The sequence below is a fragment of the Apaloderma vittatum genome, unplaced genomic scaffold (assembly GCF_000703405.1).
Source record: "Apaloderma vittatum isolate BGI_N311 unplaced genomic scaffold, ASM70340v1 scaffold42118, whole genome shotgun sequence".
NCBI lineage: Eukaryota > Metazoa > Chordata > Aves > Trogoniformes > Trogonidae > Apaloderma > Apaloderma vittatum.
In genome coordinates, this window is record NW_009730914.1 from 1 (window position 1) to 18,421 (window position 18,421).

The 18,421-nt window shown below is 36.4% G+C and overlaps 2 protein-coding genes across 2 annotated transcripts in view; one reads left to right on the forward strand and one right to left on the reverse strand.

Annotated features, from left to right (window-relative positions):
• Positions 1-1,503: 1,503 nt before the first annotated feature.
• LOC104278094 (chromosome unknown open reading frame, human C6orf120) lies at positions 1,504-2,319 on the forward strand. The gene has a single exon (XM_009874964.1). The coding sequence runs from the start codon at positions 1,541-1,543 to the stop codon at positions 2,096-2,098; it is 558 nt and encodes a 185-aa protein (XP_009873266.1). The 5' UTR covers positions 1,504-1,540; the 3' UTR covers positions 2,099-2,319.
• A 1,094-nt stretch (positions 2,320-3,413) lies between these two features.
• Positions 3,414-18,421, reverse strand: part of PHF10 (PHD finger protein 10) — a 15,685-nt gene continuing 677 nt past the window's right edge. Inside the window, 10 exon segments of the mRNA XM_009874965.1 lie at positions 3,414-3,499; positions 4,962-5,150; positions 5,435-5,543; positions 10,318-10,473; positions 12,837-12,990; positions 14,509-14,618; positions 15,805-15,954; positions 16,069-16,202; positions 17,579-17,662; positions 18,317-18,421. The exon segment at positions 18,317-18,421 is cut by the window's right edge and continues 7 nt beyond it. Coding sequence (XP_009873267.1) covers positions 3,414-3,499; positions 4,962-5,150; positions 5,435-5,543; positions 10,318-10,473; positions 12,837-12,990; positions 14,509-14,618; positions 15,805-15,954; positions 16,069-16,202; positions 17,579-17,662; positions 18,317-18,421 — 1,277 coding nt within the window.

Consider the following 18,421-nt stretch of genomic DNA (forward strand, 5'->3'; position numbering starts at 1 on the left):
CTCGTGGCTCTGTCCAAGGTCTCCCGAAGTCGCCTCGCCTTCCAAGGGGTGTTCCAGCGACAGAACGCGTTCGTTTGTCCCTAGGTAACTTGTTTGTTTTCTGCTCAGATGTGGAGCTCTTTCCGTGCGTCCGCTCATATATTTCTTCGCTGCTTCGATTTAAAAGTGGCAGAGTCAGAGTCAGTTCCCTGATGCAGGGAGGCAAAAGACAGAAGACGTCTTTTTTTTTTTTTTTTTTTTTTTTTTTTCTTCGCTGTTGTCAGTCTGGCAGTTTCTGCAAATGTTGCGTTTCCTTCTTTTCTGCTGTCTTTGCAGAATTGTGGCCTTGCAGTATAGAGGCCTCTGAGGCAGAAAATAGTTGTTCTTTTTTTTCCGTAGATCTGTTTAACTGCAAAACCTCTAAGGTTAGTCAAATAATGCAGTTTGTTTTGACACTGGCAGGACACAAAAAAAACTTACTGGTGGTAGCATTCATGTTTAAGATAATTGTGTTGTCCTTACGGAAAGAACGAGGGGATGGTAATCTTCCTCTTAAACATTAAAGTGTGTACACTTGTGGCTCCTGTATGTGTCTGTGATTTACATGTCAAATTCAGCTGTATGCTTTGGAATCCCTCAGCAAGGCTGTTCATATGCACACACTTGGTGCGACTGTTCAGAGGGCTGGAGTGCTGCTGCAGGCCCGCTCAGGCTGCATGATTGGGAGAGTGCAATGAAGAGGGAAGGGGTGTAGGAGCCTTAATTTTGCAGCAGTCCTTTCCATCTTGCCCTTACCCCAGTAACTTTAGCCTTCTGTTTGGTAATCAAGTGCTGTAAAGAGCTGAGCATTTGTACAGTAGCAAAAGCTGCAGGAAAGTAAATGCATTTTTTTAGGGGAAAACATGCCAAGTTTAGTCCTAGAAGCAATCCATGCAGCAGAATCATAAATTAATTTCTTTCACTACATAATTTGGGTTTATTTCTAACTCCATTCCCAGCACAAGTCAGAATGCGTAATGCTTCATGCATACATACAGATTTGCACCTTCACTGTCTTCTGAAGATGAGAGGATGGGAGAACAAATAGGATGCCCTAAATACCAGAATACAAAATTAGCTTCTTCACGCATGCAAAAACCTTGGGTTTAGCTCTGTTTTTTTTAAACTGAGGCTAAAGTCATTATTGGGTTTTGTCTCTTCTGGTTATCTCAAATTTGGCATGTATGTAGATAGAATGAAGGTAAAGTCTTTGTCAGTTCTGGATGAAAGAACACCTTCTTGATTAATTTAACTTCTTCAACAAATTCAAGACATTTTAATCCCACAGAGCTCTGAATCTTAGCAATTGGTTTTGTTACTATTAAAAAAAGAAGAAAAGTTAATGAACATACTTAATTGAAGTTGCTTACCTTTTTCTGGACTAGAGAGGATTTATGAAAATTACCAAAGTAAAAAAAAATGGATTCTTTCCAAGAATGGAATATACTAAAATCTGAATTATGTTTTATATTCACAAGGTAGTGCAAGGGACACAGAGAGAGTGTGAATATAACTTAAGACCATGGCAGCACGCTGGAGAAGAATCCTGATAATATTTGTGGCAGCTCAAGTACTACTTGTGGTAAATACCTTTGAAGAAGAGGATGTACCTGAAGAGTGGATTCTTCTTCATGTTGTTCAAGGTCAGATTGGAGCAGGAAACTACAGCTACTTGAGACTAAATCACGAGGGAAAGATAGTACTTCAGATGCGGAGTTTAAAAGGTGATGCAGACTTGTACGTATCTGACATGACGCTTCACCCCAGCTTTGACGAATATGAGTTACAGTCTGTAACGTGCGGCCAAGACGTCGTCCACGTACCCGCACACTTCCGCCGCCCAGTGGGAATAGGGATTTATGGTCATCCCTCCCACCTGGAGAGCGAGTTTGAAATGAAAGTGTACTACGATCGAACAGTTGTACAGTACCCGTTTGGCGAGGCTTCTTACAACCCTGAGGAGATGGAGGCAAACCAGAAATACTCGCAGTCTACAGAAGATGAATCTCAGGATGAGGAGTCTGTTTTCTGGACTATACTTATTGGAATATTGAAATTAATACTTGAAATTCTTTTTTAAATCGATACACACTGGACTAAGTCACACTTCAGCCTGTGAAACCGAACATGAATGACTTGCTGTAATATTTAATACTCTTTGTTTTGTTTCCTGAAGAGGTATTCAGGTTACTTTTCCTAAACAAGAAAGGAAGTAGGGGAAAAAGCCATATTTAATTTTATATTGCAAATCCTCCCCTCTATAAAAAATAAGCAGCGAGCACAGTATTTGTGGAGATCTGGACTTAAAAACGAATGTACAGTTGGGATCTTGTTAAATTCACTTTAAACAGGTGCTTAGGAAAATCAACTCAAATTCATTTTTTTTCTATTCTTTTTTTATACAGAAAAGTGAAATAAATTGCTGCACTTCAGTGCCCCCGCTCAATTGAGAGCACATTTAAAACTCGAATCTACTTCTTTTCGAGCAAGTATCTCCAGCAAAACTAATTAGTGATGGGTTTTGAGTGTATTCAAGTTGAGGAGCCTAGAGTGAAGGAAGGAAAAAACAATCACCTAAGGGAATAGATGATCTGTATTTTGACTGCTTGTGCTCTACATCATGTCAACCATCTGTCAAGCAGAGGTCTGTCCTGCCACTCATCACCTCTGCAAATCCATGACCGAAATCAAGCACATGTTGCTGCTTCACTGTTACCGCAGGAAGAGTAAGCCTTCAGCTGCTACTGTTTGTCAATATGACATTTTCATTCGTCAAAAGCAATGCAGCATATAGTATCCTCAACTCCAGAAGTATTTTCTTACACCTTCCCTTACAGCTTTTTGTGATCAATTTTTATTTTTTTTTTAGTACAACTTTATGGATAAGTCTTTAGCCTGCAAAGAAAATTTCTGCTGAAAGGAATTTTGAGTATGTTGAGTATGTTTGAGTATGATCATGCCTACTCTTCATTCAAAGTTAGTTTTTCCAGGAGTAATTCTTGCTTTGGTTGAATCTTTCAAAATAACCAGTTGCTACGCAAATAGTATATATTTAAATTGCTCTATAATTTTCACAGAGCTTACTGATGAGTGCACTGAAATAAACAGGTACAATACTACAATTTTATACAAGTGATGCATGTACTATTTAAATTTCATTACTGAAAGCCTCTTTTTAAGTGCGAATTTGGCTTGTCTATCTCTAGACATTTGACAGAATGTGATTAGTGACTTGTATCACAAAAAAACCCCATTATATAGCCAAAATTAAAAGTTTATTTGGTAAAAAGAAAAAAAAAGTGGTATTGTTCCTCTTAAGAGTGGTTGGTTAAGTAGCACCAAGTATCACTTTAATTTGTGCAGTTAAGTTTTGGACAGCAAGTTTTTGGGGGGTTTTAGCCCTCCTTGCTGTTTTTCCCCCTTCTTCCTCCTCTTCTGGGTACGGGAGGGTCTTTCTGACAACAATCACAAATCCAGCGACCTAAGAAAAGAAAGTTGTCAATTATTGGGAAACTAACTTTGTCACTCAACTCATCTAGCCATGCACCTTTCCCCATTCTAACAGGTGCTCATCTACTTGCAGTACTGCCTTTAATGTAAACAACCAATGCTTTTCTTTAAAATGTAAGCATCTTTTCAAAAAGGTATAGAAAGCAGCATATAAAATTCACCCTCCTTTGCAGACCTGTTACATGTAACAGCTGGCTACACTCGTCTTTGTGGGACTCAGAAAAGTGCCACCACTGTGAAAGAGGTGGGTGTTAGGAAAGAACTTGACAAATGACACTTGAGTTTGCAAGTTGTATTTTCATGTGAGCAACCACAGTGCAAGGTTACGGGCAGCGACTCAGCGCAGAAATGAACAGCAGTCGTGGGAATGTTGCTCTTGTGCCACAGGTCTGGGGTCCCTTTCCCCAAACCAGTGTCAGTGCAGTCAGGTAGCACAGATTAAACTGCTGGCAGGTGTTCATCACCAGCCCTACTACTAAAACTCAGTTTACGGAGGGAACAGTAAAGGGTTGAGCAAAGAGCAGAAACATTTAACTGTTTATATTACAACAGCTGGAATCATAAAGGCTGCTTTGGTGACTGTGTAGTTTTGTAGACACATAATCTATTTTGTTTAGATTTGTCCTTAGGTCAGCCTGCAAGTTAAATTGGCCACAGAACCTGTGCTAAACTGGTAGCTAGGGCCAGTGCTTCCCCAAATGGGAATGTGTAGTACATCGGAAGTAGTGTTGTTAAAGGGACTCCTGTCACTGTAGAATTTGCAGTTGCTGAATACTTATTCATGATCATACCGCAGACCTAGTATTACAAGAGAAGCACCAGTACCACCACTTATTTTCTTTACGCTGCCTTGAGCTGGCCAGGAGGTATGAGTGACCAGGTAATCAGTTTAAAGGTACAGGCTGCTTTACATCTAGGTACTTAACTTCCAGCTTTGATGTTTAAGAATAATGGGAAGAAAGGGGTTTTAAAAAGTGTTCACAAGTATTAAATTGAGCATACTTTTTAATTTAGAAACTGAAATAATAGCACAAACTTCATTAATGTGAAAGCTATACTCCAGCAGTATGCAGCAATAGAGCTTCTTTACAGGTTTATTTTATGAAAAGAGGTAATTATTCTCAGTATTCTGTGGATATGGAAAACACCAACCACCTAGTTCTGAGTGAGTCTGTTCAGATTCTGTTGTGAAAGCCAATTCTATTTCCTAGACATGAATTACCAGGTTAAACTGTGCACAACCAAATATACAGAAATAAAGCTTATTAAAAAAAAATGGGTCTTAGTGTGAATGCTTTCCTACAGTATTGTTTAATCCTACCCTTCATGCTTGTTTTAAACTATTCTTTAAATGACAATGCGTATATTAATTCTGGCAGAGAAAGTCCAGGACTTGGAGGAAGTGGGAAGCAAATGATTTATTACTTTATTACCTGATGGGATAGCATCAAGCCCCACACAAAAAGTGTGATAACCACGGTCACATACATCACAGAACATCATTTCTTCTTCATGGTGAGGCTGCCCACATATAATGCATGTTTTACACTCCATACATTGCCACGGGTAAGTCTTAATCATAGCAACAAGGTCCGGGGTCATATCAAGGCAAGAAGGGTGGCCTGGATTAAAACCAATATTATTACTTTTATGTCTGAAATGAAATGTAAAATTAGTTAGACTATTTGCTTTTACAGAAACTGAAGCTTAGCTCACCTCCTGGTGAGATCCTGCAGCGCACTGAATGTGCCAGTATGTGTAACATTAAACAGGAATGGAGTCTCAATAAAAGACAGGAAAAACAATTGAACTGTTGGTACACAAGTGCAGTAGACTAAATATTTCCACAAAAAGATCTGTCAAACGAACTCTCTTAGGAATCCACTTAGTGTATGCAGATACTTACCACTGTTGTCACACTGGGAGCAATGTATAAGAGCTTCAGCTTTTCCTTTCTTGTTGGACTCCTTACCCTTCAGACAAATTCCACATATAGCATTTGGAATGACCTTTGGCTGGAAGGGTAGAACAGGGCTATAAATTCATTCCAGAAGAATTTACAGGTTTAAAAGGAAATGTCATATATGCCCTTAATTCCCAAAATTAATGAACTATCTGTTAAGATGTGTGAACCTTAAAACACACGTCAAAAACTGAACAAGCAGCAGCACTGAAAAAAATTGTACATTAACTACATAAAATTTTCGATTTGGCACACGTAGTGAGTTGTATGTAAATCAAATTGCAGCAAAAGCATGTACTTGCTTCTTCTTATGAATTCATCAGCTAACATTCCCCTCAATGTAAATTAAATGTGGCATAGCATTAAAAAGCTAAGTATTGTTTTCCAATATGGAATACTTCTTTACGAATCTCCATGCAGATTTCCTGTTTATGGAAGAAATCAAATATAATTTTCCATTTGCAAGACATTTGTCCCTAAATATAAAAAAAATAATTACAAAAGCAATAAACTTGATATCTGTATCTTTAGTTTCAAAATATCTGGTTAGCTCTACTGTACACAGCTATCTGTTTTACCATTCTTTCTTGTGTCCAGACATAATTGCTCAGCGAAACACACCTCCTTGTATTTAGCTACAGTTCACATTAATCATCTTTCTAAGCAATCACCAGGAGCATACTTGGGTCCATGAGATCCATTTAGAAGGTAAGAGAGAAGCAGCAGGCTGGTACAATGAGTAACATTGGTGTATGTGCTCTGTGTCCCAACCCAAGAGCTACATCAATGGAGTTTTATCCCAATGAGGACCAAGGAAAAAGTAAGGCATTCAGAAATGTCTCAGTACTTATATTGTTGAGCCTTGACCTCTGCATAATGAAATCAGTGTGAAATGTGATTTAAAATTAACACAGTACTCACTGATGTTAAATTGACTAGTGCTAGGGTTAAAAAAAAAAAAAAAAAAAAATTTTTCCCAAAAACCCAAAAAAAAAAAAAATGTTGCTCCAAAGACGCAGCTGGTAGAGGAAGTGCAAGGCATATCTTGTTTTCTAAGGAACTGAATGTCTTGTGAAGAAGAGTCTCAGTCAACTACCAAGCACATATGGAGAAGAATGAAGTTTAATCTTAAACTAAATAAAAATGAAATATATATATATATAAAAATTACCAGAATTTTTTGTAATAAAACTTTAAGTGTGTCTATTTCTCCAGCCATTATTTTTCTAGCACCTAGCAATGTAATTAATATTTTGAATAACTTTTACATAGTCAGAATGCATTGCTTTAAGTTTTTTGAAGTTTTCAATCTGCTTTCTAAGTTAAAATGTAGCTACAGTCTGCTTCAAATTGTCTGGTCTAAAGAGTTTTAAGAAAACAAATCACCATACCAGATGTTTATAGGTAACTTTCTTCAAAAGATGACAGAGGCATTCATACAAACGTTTTTTTTTGCTTATTTATTTTAAAAAAGCAGAGTCAACCTGTTTTATACATAAATATAATAAAACAATAAAAGTCTAACATTCACAAACATCTCTAGAAAATAATAAATATTATGGAAGCAAAACTACACATAAACTCTTTCACTGTTAACTATTCTATGTGTCCTACATGTATACCTTCATACCCTGCTCCTCCCAACAAAAGTGGCACATGCTTAAAACTCATCAGTGTTGCAGCATTCACCCTTCTGTTGTTTAGGCTACATTCTACTTTTTTTAAATTGTGTTTTTATCTACTCCTACATAAACCAAGCCTTTCTAGAATAGCAAGTGCACTTTTCTAATTAGACTTCTAGTTTTTGTGGATTTGTGTTTTACTGCCTCTAATGTACAGCACCATATCCTTGGTACTCCAGCAAAGCTAAAGTGAGCTGCTTTTCAGTCGCTGTACCTGTGTTAGGGTACGTGCAGTGAACACACCGATATACCTAACTCTAAAGTTAGACACTGATATAGATGCATTTATTAACAATGCTTCCATCTAGTCTTCACTAAATTGTGTTCATGAGAAATCTTGCATGTTGAGGGGGAGGGGGTGAGAATCACAGTCTATTAATAACAAAGTTCCAACAGTATGGAAGTATTTTTACAAAATGAAGGGGGGAAAAAAAGCAAGACTATTCACATTTCAAATCAGTTCAAGTTCTATCACCATAAATGGCTTTTAGAAATGCTAAGAAAAAAGTCTATCAAATCCAAATGGGAAGTCACAATATCCCACCTTATTAGAGTAAATTTTGTCCTCCTCTTATTGGGATGAGGAAGGGAGAGAAAATGACTGCAGGGTCCAAAATTATGACTGCCTGCTGTGTAAGTTTTCACTTCCATGCTGCTGTGCTGCAGCTGTCAAAATAAGCATTCTAGCTACACCATTTTTATAAGGTCCTATTCTGTATGCAAAGCATTCCATTTTCATATACAGTAACCTGAAACAGAAGTGTTGTAAAATATAGTTTCTCAATACATTTCAGTTTTATGTGCAAAAAAATCTCCTGTACTTTTAACAGTACCCTGTGTGTGCAATCGTAGCAGCCAGTCCTGCAGCAATAAAGACTCGCTACTTGTAACATGACAAAATGTAAAACACACGCTAACCGTTCTTTGTTAAAGAACTGACAATAAAAATGGCTCCATATAAAATACATTATTTCTTTTACTTAAAAATAACTAAGTGGAAATGTGTGAATCCTGTTAATACTCAAAATGTGGTTATAACTATACATTTGCACATTGATGCCATAACATCCTTCAATTTTAACTACACGTAACAAAAAGATTAACGTCCTACAAAAATAGTCAAATATTAGAGAACAACACAGAACAGAAGTATTACAAAGATTTAGAATTCACAGGGACAACATTTTAAATCAGTTAAGCCTTCAGCTCAAAGTGCCTTAACATTTAGGCACATGTGGTATATCATTATCTGGTGTTTTTATAGACTAACAAAGAACCTTTCTGTCTTACCAGTTAGAACAACTCACGTTATTGGATTTACTGAAAGCGCTTAAATGTTCCCACAAACAAGAAAGCCAAACCTCTTGCCCCTCCAACACAGCATCACCACCTTTAACTTACTGGCTGCCTGATGGCTGATGCAGGCAGAGACTTTGCAAAGATTCGGAACTGTAAGTTTACAGCTGTACCTCGTTACTAACACAATAGGTGATTTTGAACCAGTAAGTAATTGCTACAGGAATCTGTTTGCAAAACGCAACACTGGATACTACCATCGCTCTTCTACAATTAGAAGTTCAGAACTTTGCGGAAAGTTCTGCTCCACCAGGTCTCTCTCTCTCTGCATCCATAAGGCTGTTGAACAGATTGGCTGTTAAACAGATTGGACTAATCAAACAAACTTTCACAGCCAAGTGGAACTTCTGTAAACCAGGGCTCACAACCTTTAATACCAAGTTACACAAAGCTAAAAGAAAATTTTGAGCTCCATCTTTGGATTTCATGTTCATGGGAATATTGGTATGCATTCTGTGTCTACAGCAATTTGCAAAGTTACATATTAAAAAAATATACATATGGTACCACAGTCTAAATCTCCATATTTCCATATTTCCTAATAAATTCCTGAAAAGAGAAAACACAACTGGAGCTTGCTATCTGTTACAAACTTGCACAGATACTGTATGCAGAGAAAATTGATCAAAGCTGTCCAATTCTTGCTTGAAATGAGCTTCTTAATATAAGTTAATTTACTATTAACTTGGTAAATACAGATAGTAAATATTTATGAATACAAAATGCAAGCCATCAACAGCTCACTTTTGCCAAGACAGTTTCTCAATATGTATGATCTTGTCACTGACAAAACCATTCCTTTTTCATTACCCCTCTTAACAAGCATTCCTGACTGTTAAATACTAAACCTTAATGTAGTGTTTTCTCTCTCTGAGTCTGTTCCTGCTCTCGTCTAGTCAACGGAAAATTCTCATTCCTTTCAGCAGAACAGGCCTAGGCAACAATGTGCTTTAAAAGTGTTACATTATATTCTGATTCTCTACTAGTAGGCAAAATAACAACACATCAATAATGCATGTCAATTCACATTTCTTCTGAAAAGTATTTTTGTCTCAACCTTATTTTTATTTTAATTTTTGAAACTGTAATACAGTAATACTGAAGATTTGGGTCTTAGGTTTAGCAATCATTGTTTGAGAGCTGAAATGTTTTCCCAACCTCACTAAGTATTTAACTTGAATAAAAGCATATTGTCCACAAATGTTTCTACATAGTATGAACTACATAAAAAGCTATTTTCCACATAGTGTTAAAATGGTTACATAGTATTGCCTATACAACTGTAGTAAGCTTCTTGCCTTCCATCCTATACATTGTGACACTTCAGGATGAAAAGTTGTATTTAAAATGAACATCAAAACCATGTGTTCAGCCACACAGCTGCACTTTACTGCACTGATCTCTTGATATGTTGCCATACTAAACAGCAGAAAAAAAATAATGGATAACAAATGCTAGTTTTGAACTAGCAAGTAATTCTGACCACTACGTTAAAGCAGACAGAAAGTTGTAGAGTTCCAGTGATGAATCCACAATTGATTTTTCTGGTGTTACTGCCTGGGAATCTGAGAATTTAACAGAAACAGAGGCCACTGTATAGCTAGGGTAAAGGAAAGCCTCATGTGAAATAAAAGAAAAAAGGAAGTAAGGAAGCAAACAGATGGAGCATACAACAGGAGAGCAGCTAGTGAAGTACAGCAAGCAGAAGTTTCATATTATTGAAAAACCAAGTATTTCAGGGAGAGGCTGGTCAGTAAAGAACTTCAGTCAGGGGCTTTTTTCTTCTACCTTGTACCCAGGAACTGATTTGGATAATACAGAACGTTTGGAACCATCTTTTCTTGGAGTAGCACTTTTGTCTCTTGTTTTTTGTCTTCCCTGAAAAGAATCCTCCTGGTTGTCTGTGGCGCAATCACCTTCAGATACATTGCCAGACGAATTGTCCTATAATAAAAATATCATAGCTATATTTTTTATTTTTTGGATAGACAGACAAGTCTTTCCTACGTCCCTTAGAGTCAACTAAGGTAAGAGAAGGATACATTTTTCCTTCTGCGAAAGCATGGGGTACATCACAGTCTACAATACTTTTGCTCAAAACCTTCATTACCTATTTTCTCTCGTGCTAAGAGATTGGCATCAGCAGTAGCAGTCATGTTTTCCAGTTGATCTGGATACCAGAGTGGGGAGCACAACAGTGTAATTCTTTGAAGTGTTTTCCTTTAAAAGTTGGCAAGAAATCCAGTATATGAGAGATGTTGTTTACAAAGTAAAGGGCCAGCACAAAGTTAAAAGTGCCCCTGCCATGCATTTAAAGTGCACTATCAAATAGCACTACCTTGCATTAAACATGTGAAGGTGTTTTCTGCCACCCTCATTTACTATTTTCACCAGGAGCAATCTAAATATTTAATTTGGATTGCAAAAGAAAAACGCCATCAAAGGCAAAATACACTTCAATATTTAATGCAGAACCAAATAATAGGATTTATGCTGCAGTTAGAACTTTACTTTTTTGAGTTTTTTGAGGAATCAGGAGTCAAGAAAGAGGGGAAGAGGTTCAAAGAGGGTGAGAGATCAATGTAAGCACAATTAAGAGCAGCAGCACAAGATTTTTCTCAGGAAAGTGTTAATAAAGGCCTTCAAAAAGCTCCAGAAGAAAGCAATATGACTAATCACATTTATTACAATAAAAAAAACAAAAGGCCAAATAACAATGGTGTCCTGCAGTAGAAGGCACTCCTGTACAAACATAATAGTAATCAGCCTATAACCAAGAGCCTAAAATGAAAACAGACACAGGGCAAAGGGAGGAGTATAACAGACAAAAGCAGAGCAAACTATGTGGCAACAAGAAACAATGTCTTTCACCATCATTTTAGAGGAAGGGTTACTTAGAACAGGCCCATTAAAACACTACAGAACAGGAAAATTGCTACCTGACTCCAACAGTGGGGAGTGTGAAACAGCAAAAAGCATGAAGCATATTGTAGGGCTCACCAAGGAGATGTGACGGACGGTAGGTAGCCCAAAACTCAGAGAAAGAGGCCTGACAGCTGCCCACCTCTGCGTTCAACAGATACTTTCCCAAATATACCCCAACGACTAGCAAAGAACTCTTGCTGCCATACTCAATCCCACTTCTCAGTAAACTCCTTTTAAATTTTCCCTGTACTTTTCCAACACAAGGGACCTTTTCACCAAAAAGACTTCTGAACTTTTGTGAAAAATGAAAGGATAGTCTGCTCGATTCAGTTACTTTTCTCTACTGTTAAGGGGAATGGAAGTCAATGGAAAAGGGAACTGTGAAGAAATGGTTAAAGATCAACTGTAAAAAAGCTGGAGTGTGATTAAACCAAGATTTTAAGTTGACATGTAGCACGCTAAGTTTATAGAATTTCTTTTTCTCTAAAAATGCAAACAGAAGGGGTGTATTAACAGCTCTCTCTCCCTTGTTAATCTTCAAGCTGATCCCTTTCTTTCCCCTTCAGTTATGATTATTCCATGAATGTTCAAATAAAATTAATGTTTATATGGCAAAATTTAGCATTATATATACCTACCATCTAACATGTTTGTCAGCTCACCTGTGAAATGCACCTGTAATTTTACATTCTATTTCTCTTAAAATTAGGGTTAAACTTCTGGTAAGTGGTTGTCCTCATAACTGCACCACGATACTAGTGGTTCAGTTATACTCAGCACATGTGAAGCGCAGCTGCATTTAAAAGACTACCAAGGTAGGGACTTGAAAGTTAGGGGACTTAACAGTTAATTTGTAACAGTTAATTTTGAATTTGCATAAATAGAACATAAGCATCTTTTTAAAGATGTATTGTAAAGCAACAAACCCAGTGCTTTCTACCTGCTCTTCAAGCTCTAATAAAGTACTTGTTTCTGTATTGGCTGGTTCCTGCTTTTCTATCACGAGAAATTAAAATTATCAGGCTATCAACACTTTTGCTCTAGTGATAGTTTCTGTGGGATCGTGACCTGAACTAGAGTCTTCATTCCCCTCAGATATGCTAGCACCCTTCCTGTGGGGAATGGCATAATGAAAAGCCGCAGTTGGGGAGATTCTTCAAGATTTCTTTAAAAAGAAGGAAGAAAGGGCCTGAAATTTCAAATATTTGTTTGATTTACTTCAAAAATGGATGAAAACTGAATGCTGGAGAGCAGTGTTATAAAATAAAGAGAAGTACTAAAAAAGGGAGTACACTTTTAATTTATGTTTCTCCTTCTACAGAAACTAACAAAAGTGAAGGGAAAGGGGTTTTTTTTTGAAGAATACTTTCAATTTGTCTCACCGAATTGCCTTTGGTTTTCCGTTTTTCATCACCTCGCCCTTCCTCTGCATCATCTGAATCTCCATCACTGTCTAATGCTGGCAGCTCTGGATCCAAAGGAGGTTCATAAAGAGCTGTGTTTAACGGCAGGTAACGAAGTTCATCTGGAGAGTATCTAAAGTAAAAAAAAGTTAAAAATAATTAAACTAATTCACGTGCATTTTATCCATATATATTAAGGCACACAGCAAGCAAGGACTTGAATAAGAGAGTAAAGAAAAGCCTTCTTTTTTCAGGAACGCACATAAGAATATGCAGTTCTGAAAACAGGAAACATACTAATTTCTACTCCCAAATGTGACACCACCTAGTACTTGTCTTCATTGCATAGTAGGTATTTGCGGAACACAGAGTATATTTGCAGTGTTCCAAACCTACATAATCACAAGAGGCCATAGAACCCCTAAAAATTTTTAACCAGTCCACGTTGCTATGCCCAGCAGACTATATACTTTGTTTATAAATGTACAGTGCCCACAGAGCACATGCACAACAATCCGGGGCATAGAAGAGAGCTAGAGTTCAAAGCAAAGTAAGAAACAATATAGTTCTATGTCCGAGTTACTTGGTTACTGGAGGAGAACAGAAAATGCATATAAAAATATAGTATCAAAGGAACATTAAGATCGAATTGCATTGCTTATGGCCAAGTACATCTTAACACATGTAATCTATCCTCTTTTTATCTTAACCTTAAATACTAAGAAAAAAGTGAAAGTCCTCTTACTACTAAGGACAAGCACTGTAAGGAATAAGATATTACTTTTATGCATATTTTAAAAGGTTGCATCCTTCATTGAGAAGGATAAGCAGTTTCACTTGCTGCTTATACGTGCAAAATAAAAAAGGTATCTAGTATTTTTTCAATTAATTTAATTAAATCGAAGTCCTTCAAAAATGTCCTGTAACATACAAATTTGGGTCGAGCTGTATACGTGCAGACTGGAACGAACAAGGCATATGCAGACAAAGAGCTTCTCTAAAGAAAACCATGCACGTACAGGATGAGTACCGTCACTGTTGTAGAGATAGTAAGACTCAGGCAGCAATTTTCAAACCAGTATGCATTTGTCAAATGGGAGCATGCCATTAGTAAAGTCTTAAATTTGTGCAGATGGTCAAGTATGTGTTTTTCATGAAATATAAAGATACAACTAGCAATACCTTTCTGTCTCACTTACAAATCAAATGTTAAACTTAGCCCACAAGACCGATCAACTTTTTTTTAGTTAAAAACTTTCTAAAAATTTAAAAGAGGAGAGTAAGACTGTGACATGGAAAATATGTGATCACAAGCCAGCATTACAATATTTGGATATAGCAACATTAACCTTAGCACACATGCAGAGGCAAATAAGCAACACATGAGGATGGCAGGAGTGAAATCAATGTCTCCTCTCACCATATTAAATATGTGAGCAAACCAAATCTCAGGCAGGGTCATACATCACCAGAGACAGTACTCTTTCAGTAGTTGTCATGCTGTACATCCCTGAGACTAGCAAGCATCTCAAACGTAACATTAATTGAAAACCTTGCACTAAATATGCTGAAATATGTATTTACAATCTACTAGATGCAGAGAAAACAGATCAGTGCAACAGAATCACCAGTTAGGATGCATTTAAAATACCTTTTGTAGTACTCCTGGAACTGGCCGGGTATGAGAGCCACTGGGTATGGACTAACCTTTGTTCTCTCCGTAGGCAAGATTTTGTATTTTCCTTGAGGCACCTGGATAATCTGTATTGTGTAATACAAAACAATGATGTTTGTGTTTCACATGCAAATTTTTGAGCCTTCTTTGCCATCTATTCCCCCAAATATTTTTTAACTAGCCTGTTTCCCAAGTTGGAGCAGCCACCTGAGATCTCCCATGGGAAATCCAATTGATTAAAATAGTGTCAGATCCCACTCATAAAATAGTGTTATGGATTAAATCCAATCATTAAGTATTTAGTGAAATGAATGAATATTAGGTAAGACTACTTTTAACATTATGTTATGTAAAATAATTTAAAAACTAAAATCCAACAGCTGAAAAAGTTACATTAACTTCTGTGATTGGCACCCATTGCTGTTCCGTATTTGTAGAAGGCAGCAAGAACACATTCATCTAATTCTGACACCAGACTGTACTATAAAAAATACCCATTAATAAAACAAACATATGGAAAGAAAAAGCTTACACAGAAGCCTTCTTTCCCTTAGAAAGAAATAAAATTAATTATCAGCTGCCTTATCTCTAATATGGGTCAATACTAGAAAAATGTAAACGTTCTATTATAGACTGCCATGTAATAATTTGCATAAAAGAAAGCTTTGCTTTAACATCTTGACACAAGCAGAACAGTCTTGCCTCAAAATGTCAGCCATCTTTTTCTTTTTTTTTTTTAATCAGGCACAGAAGCATGATACGTATCTAATACAAAAATAATACAGCACCTAATGAAAACACGGGTGTAACGCTGCCAAGCAGCATTATTTTATAGGATATGTAGTTTATTTTTTTTTGCTCTAGGTATTGCTCAGACAAAATTGTGAAGGTATTCCAAAAAAGAATCATCCATTTATAGGAATAGATACAATAGCAACAGAAGTTTCTTAGTAACCTAAATATCCCTCTTAATTTTATGCTACTACCAGGAGATTAGAGAAATTGCAACAAAGTAACACTGAAAGTTTTAAGGCTCCCTGGGACAAGTATTTTCAAGTTAAAAAAGAACTATTAAAAATTCACATTAAATAGATTATTATTTTTAGCAGTATTATACATTCAACAGCAAAACTGTTTAAGTCCCTGCATGACTGAAGTACGACTAACTAAAACCCTTGATAATAAAAGAGTTAAAACGGTATCAAAATCAACTTTACTAAAACAAGCAAGGAGTCACCTATTGAAATTGGTAAGAAATTTAAAACTGCCTACATGTGTCTGTAAATCAAAATAGGCTCTTCTTTCCTCCATCCGCTCTCGGTTTAAATTACTGTTGAATTCTGCAGCTTTCTTGGCAGCTTTTTTAATGTATTCTGGAACTTTACTGGCTTCTACCTTTTGTGTGTTCTGCTGCTGCATTTGCTGAAATAAAAACAATTTTATTAGTTCACATACATTTCACTATCAGTTTGAGAATAGCCTTTTTTTACACTCCACGTGTTACGGATCTGGATCTCTTATATGCTAGTTACTTACAGAGTACTCTTTATAATGATCTGTTATTCGCTGACGTTCTTTCTCTTGCAGTATAACAGAATACTCAGCATGTTTGGCAGGATACTCTTTAATCATAAGATCAATTACTTCATCACTACGCAAAGCTGTCAGACCTAAAATAGATAAAAGCAATAATGAAATTTCTGGCAAAACTAACTGTAGGTTATTTATATCTCACAGTGATCAACTCAAGTTTTTAAGCAGCTAAGGACAACAACCTGCTTCTGCAATGCCTCTCTAGAGAGAGAGAGAGAACTTGGGCTGTTTAGCTTTAGACTGATTTGGAGTTTGTTTCTATTCAAGGAGCCAAGGCTTATATCTTTTCTTCCTTACACCTACAGACTCCTTCACATTGACTCAGTCCCCTACTGAACTCCCCTGTAAGGCAGAATCTTTGTTCTAAGCGGGACCTGGGGAACTGTTAAGTTTCAGTTTCCAGTATCGGTGAAGTGTTCATTCCATTAACTTGCAGAACCTTAACTGAAATTACAAGGTTTACATAACCTGTCTATATAAAGCAAGGAAGAATCATTGTGAGAGCAATGCAAAGCAGCAAATTGAACACAGACTCCCAACACCCAATCAAAGCATCTGAATTTCATAAGTCAGAATGCCTCAGTTTGCACCTACAATGCAGAACTCCTTCAAACACAAGTTCCAATGCAAGTACTCTCCAAAAATTGACTACAGAATGGAGGTTGACTTATGTTACTACCACTGACTATAAACTTAAAAAACAGGCACAGTTAGCTCACATCTCCACCAGATACATCGGGCAAAATCTAGCATTTTGCTTTTATTGGTAAAAAAATACATACTGTTCTCTCCTGCATATTTAAGATTAAAAAAAAAAAAGAAAAAAATCAAGAGAACTGGCAGGTGAGAAATAAAGGTAGTATACCAAAGACTGTTACTATGCAAAATGACATTACATTTACATAGACCCATGATACATGGCAAAAAAATGCAATAGCCATCATGTCATCTCTAACATGCTCCAAGTCGTGAGTATTAGTAGAGGAAGAAAAACATACTCCAAACTCTTTCAATATAAACCAGCCTCATTCCATTTCAAGTACATAAAAGTGTCTTAATAGACACTCTTCTAACTTCTACCACGTAAGCTGAATTGTGTAAGACACACAAATGTTTGCTGAGTTCCATCTAACTCAGCAAAACAATACTTCTGTACTTTTTTAGTTTAAAAAATTATGGTGTTCTTTTCTAGGAGAAAAAGGTCCAAGAATAATTTATAACATAGAAGGAACTCTGCTATGTAATTAGATCAAAAATCTAACTGTTGATAATGAATTTGGAATACTGATACCTCATGGCCAATTTACACAAATTAATATAAACCAGTTTTCATTTCAGAATTTACATTTTCCAGGTGAGAGTGATGCAATTCTTCTCTACCAAACTCAATCATATTTTCAGTGTGCCATATTTTTAAGACCATAAAAAGGAATCTAACAATTTATTTTCTTACCCAATGTGCACTGAGTCTCTGTGATAACGTTTAGTTCTCTGAGGTAGAGTTTCTCCTTGTGAGACAGATCTCGTCTTTCTAAATCTCCACAGAAAACAAAAAAGAGCGATAAAAACGCATGCCGTTATTCAACTCCCCCATAAACATCATCAAGTGCCAAAGTACTTTGGCAATTTTATTTCCAGTCACTGAGTCTGTATTATATTACTATTCCTAAAAACATAATGTTTTGTGTAAATTCATTTTAAATTAAATATATACTGTAGGAATATCATAATTTTTTCTGAGTACTCTGCTGTAGTTACGATTTACACAAATACTGATGAGATCAGATGCAGAAAATGGCACCAAGCACTAAAGGTATGTTATTTTTTCTTTTAATATGCCTTTTTCAAATAAATTTCATGAACCAGATTTCACAATTCTGAATAATGAAGGCTCAAATCCTAGAATCTCCTAAATTATTTTTTCAATTTTTCCGTAAAGCGGAATTGTTGCCACAATTCAGAAATGACATAAGACTTGTTTACAGATTTTCAGTGGCAACACCAAAAGGTCTTAAATTACTTCCAGAAACACAGGATGCATTTTCAACATGCCAGTTACAAAAAATAAAAAGCACAAAATAGATAATTCAGGTCTGCTTTTGCCGGGGTATTTCTTAAATTAGTTGACTCATGCTATAGTCAGAGACACAGATTACATCCAAACTGTATGAAAAACTTTAAAAATAAATACCTGGATATTTTCTTTTAAAGGAAGTCACACCCAAATATTCACTGACTTGCTCCTGAAGCATATAGTATTCTCCTGTTTCATCCGGTGGCCACTTGTATTCTATCA

Coding starts and splice junctions, on each gene's coding strand:
- LOC104278094 (XM_009874964.1), top strand. CDS start 1,541: ATGGCAGCACGCTGGAGAAGAATCCTGATAATATTTGTGGCAGCTCAA.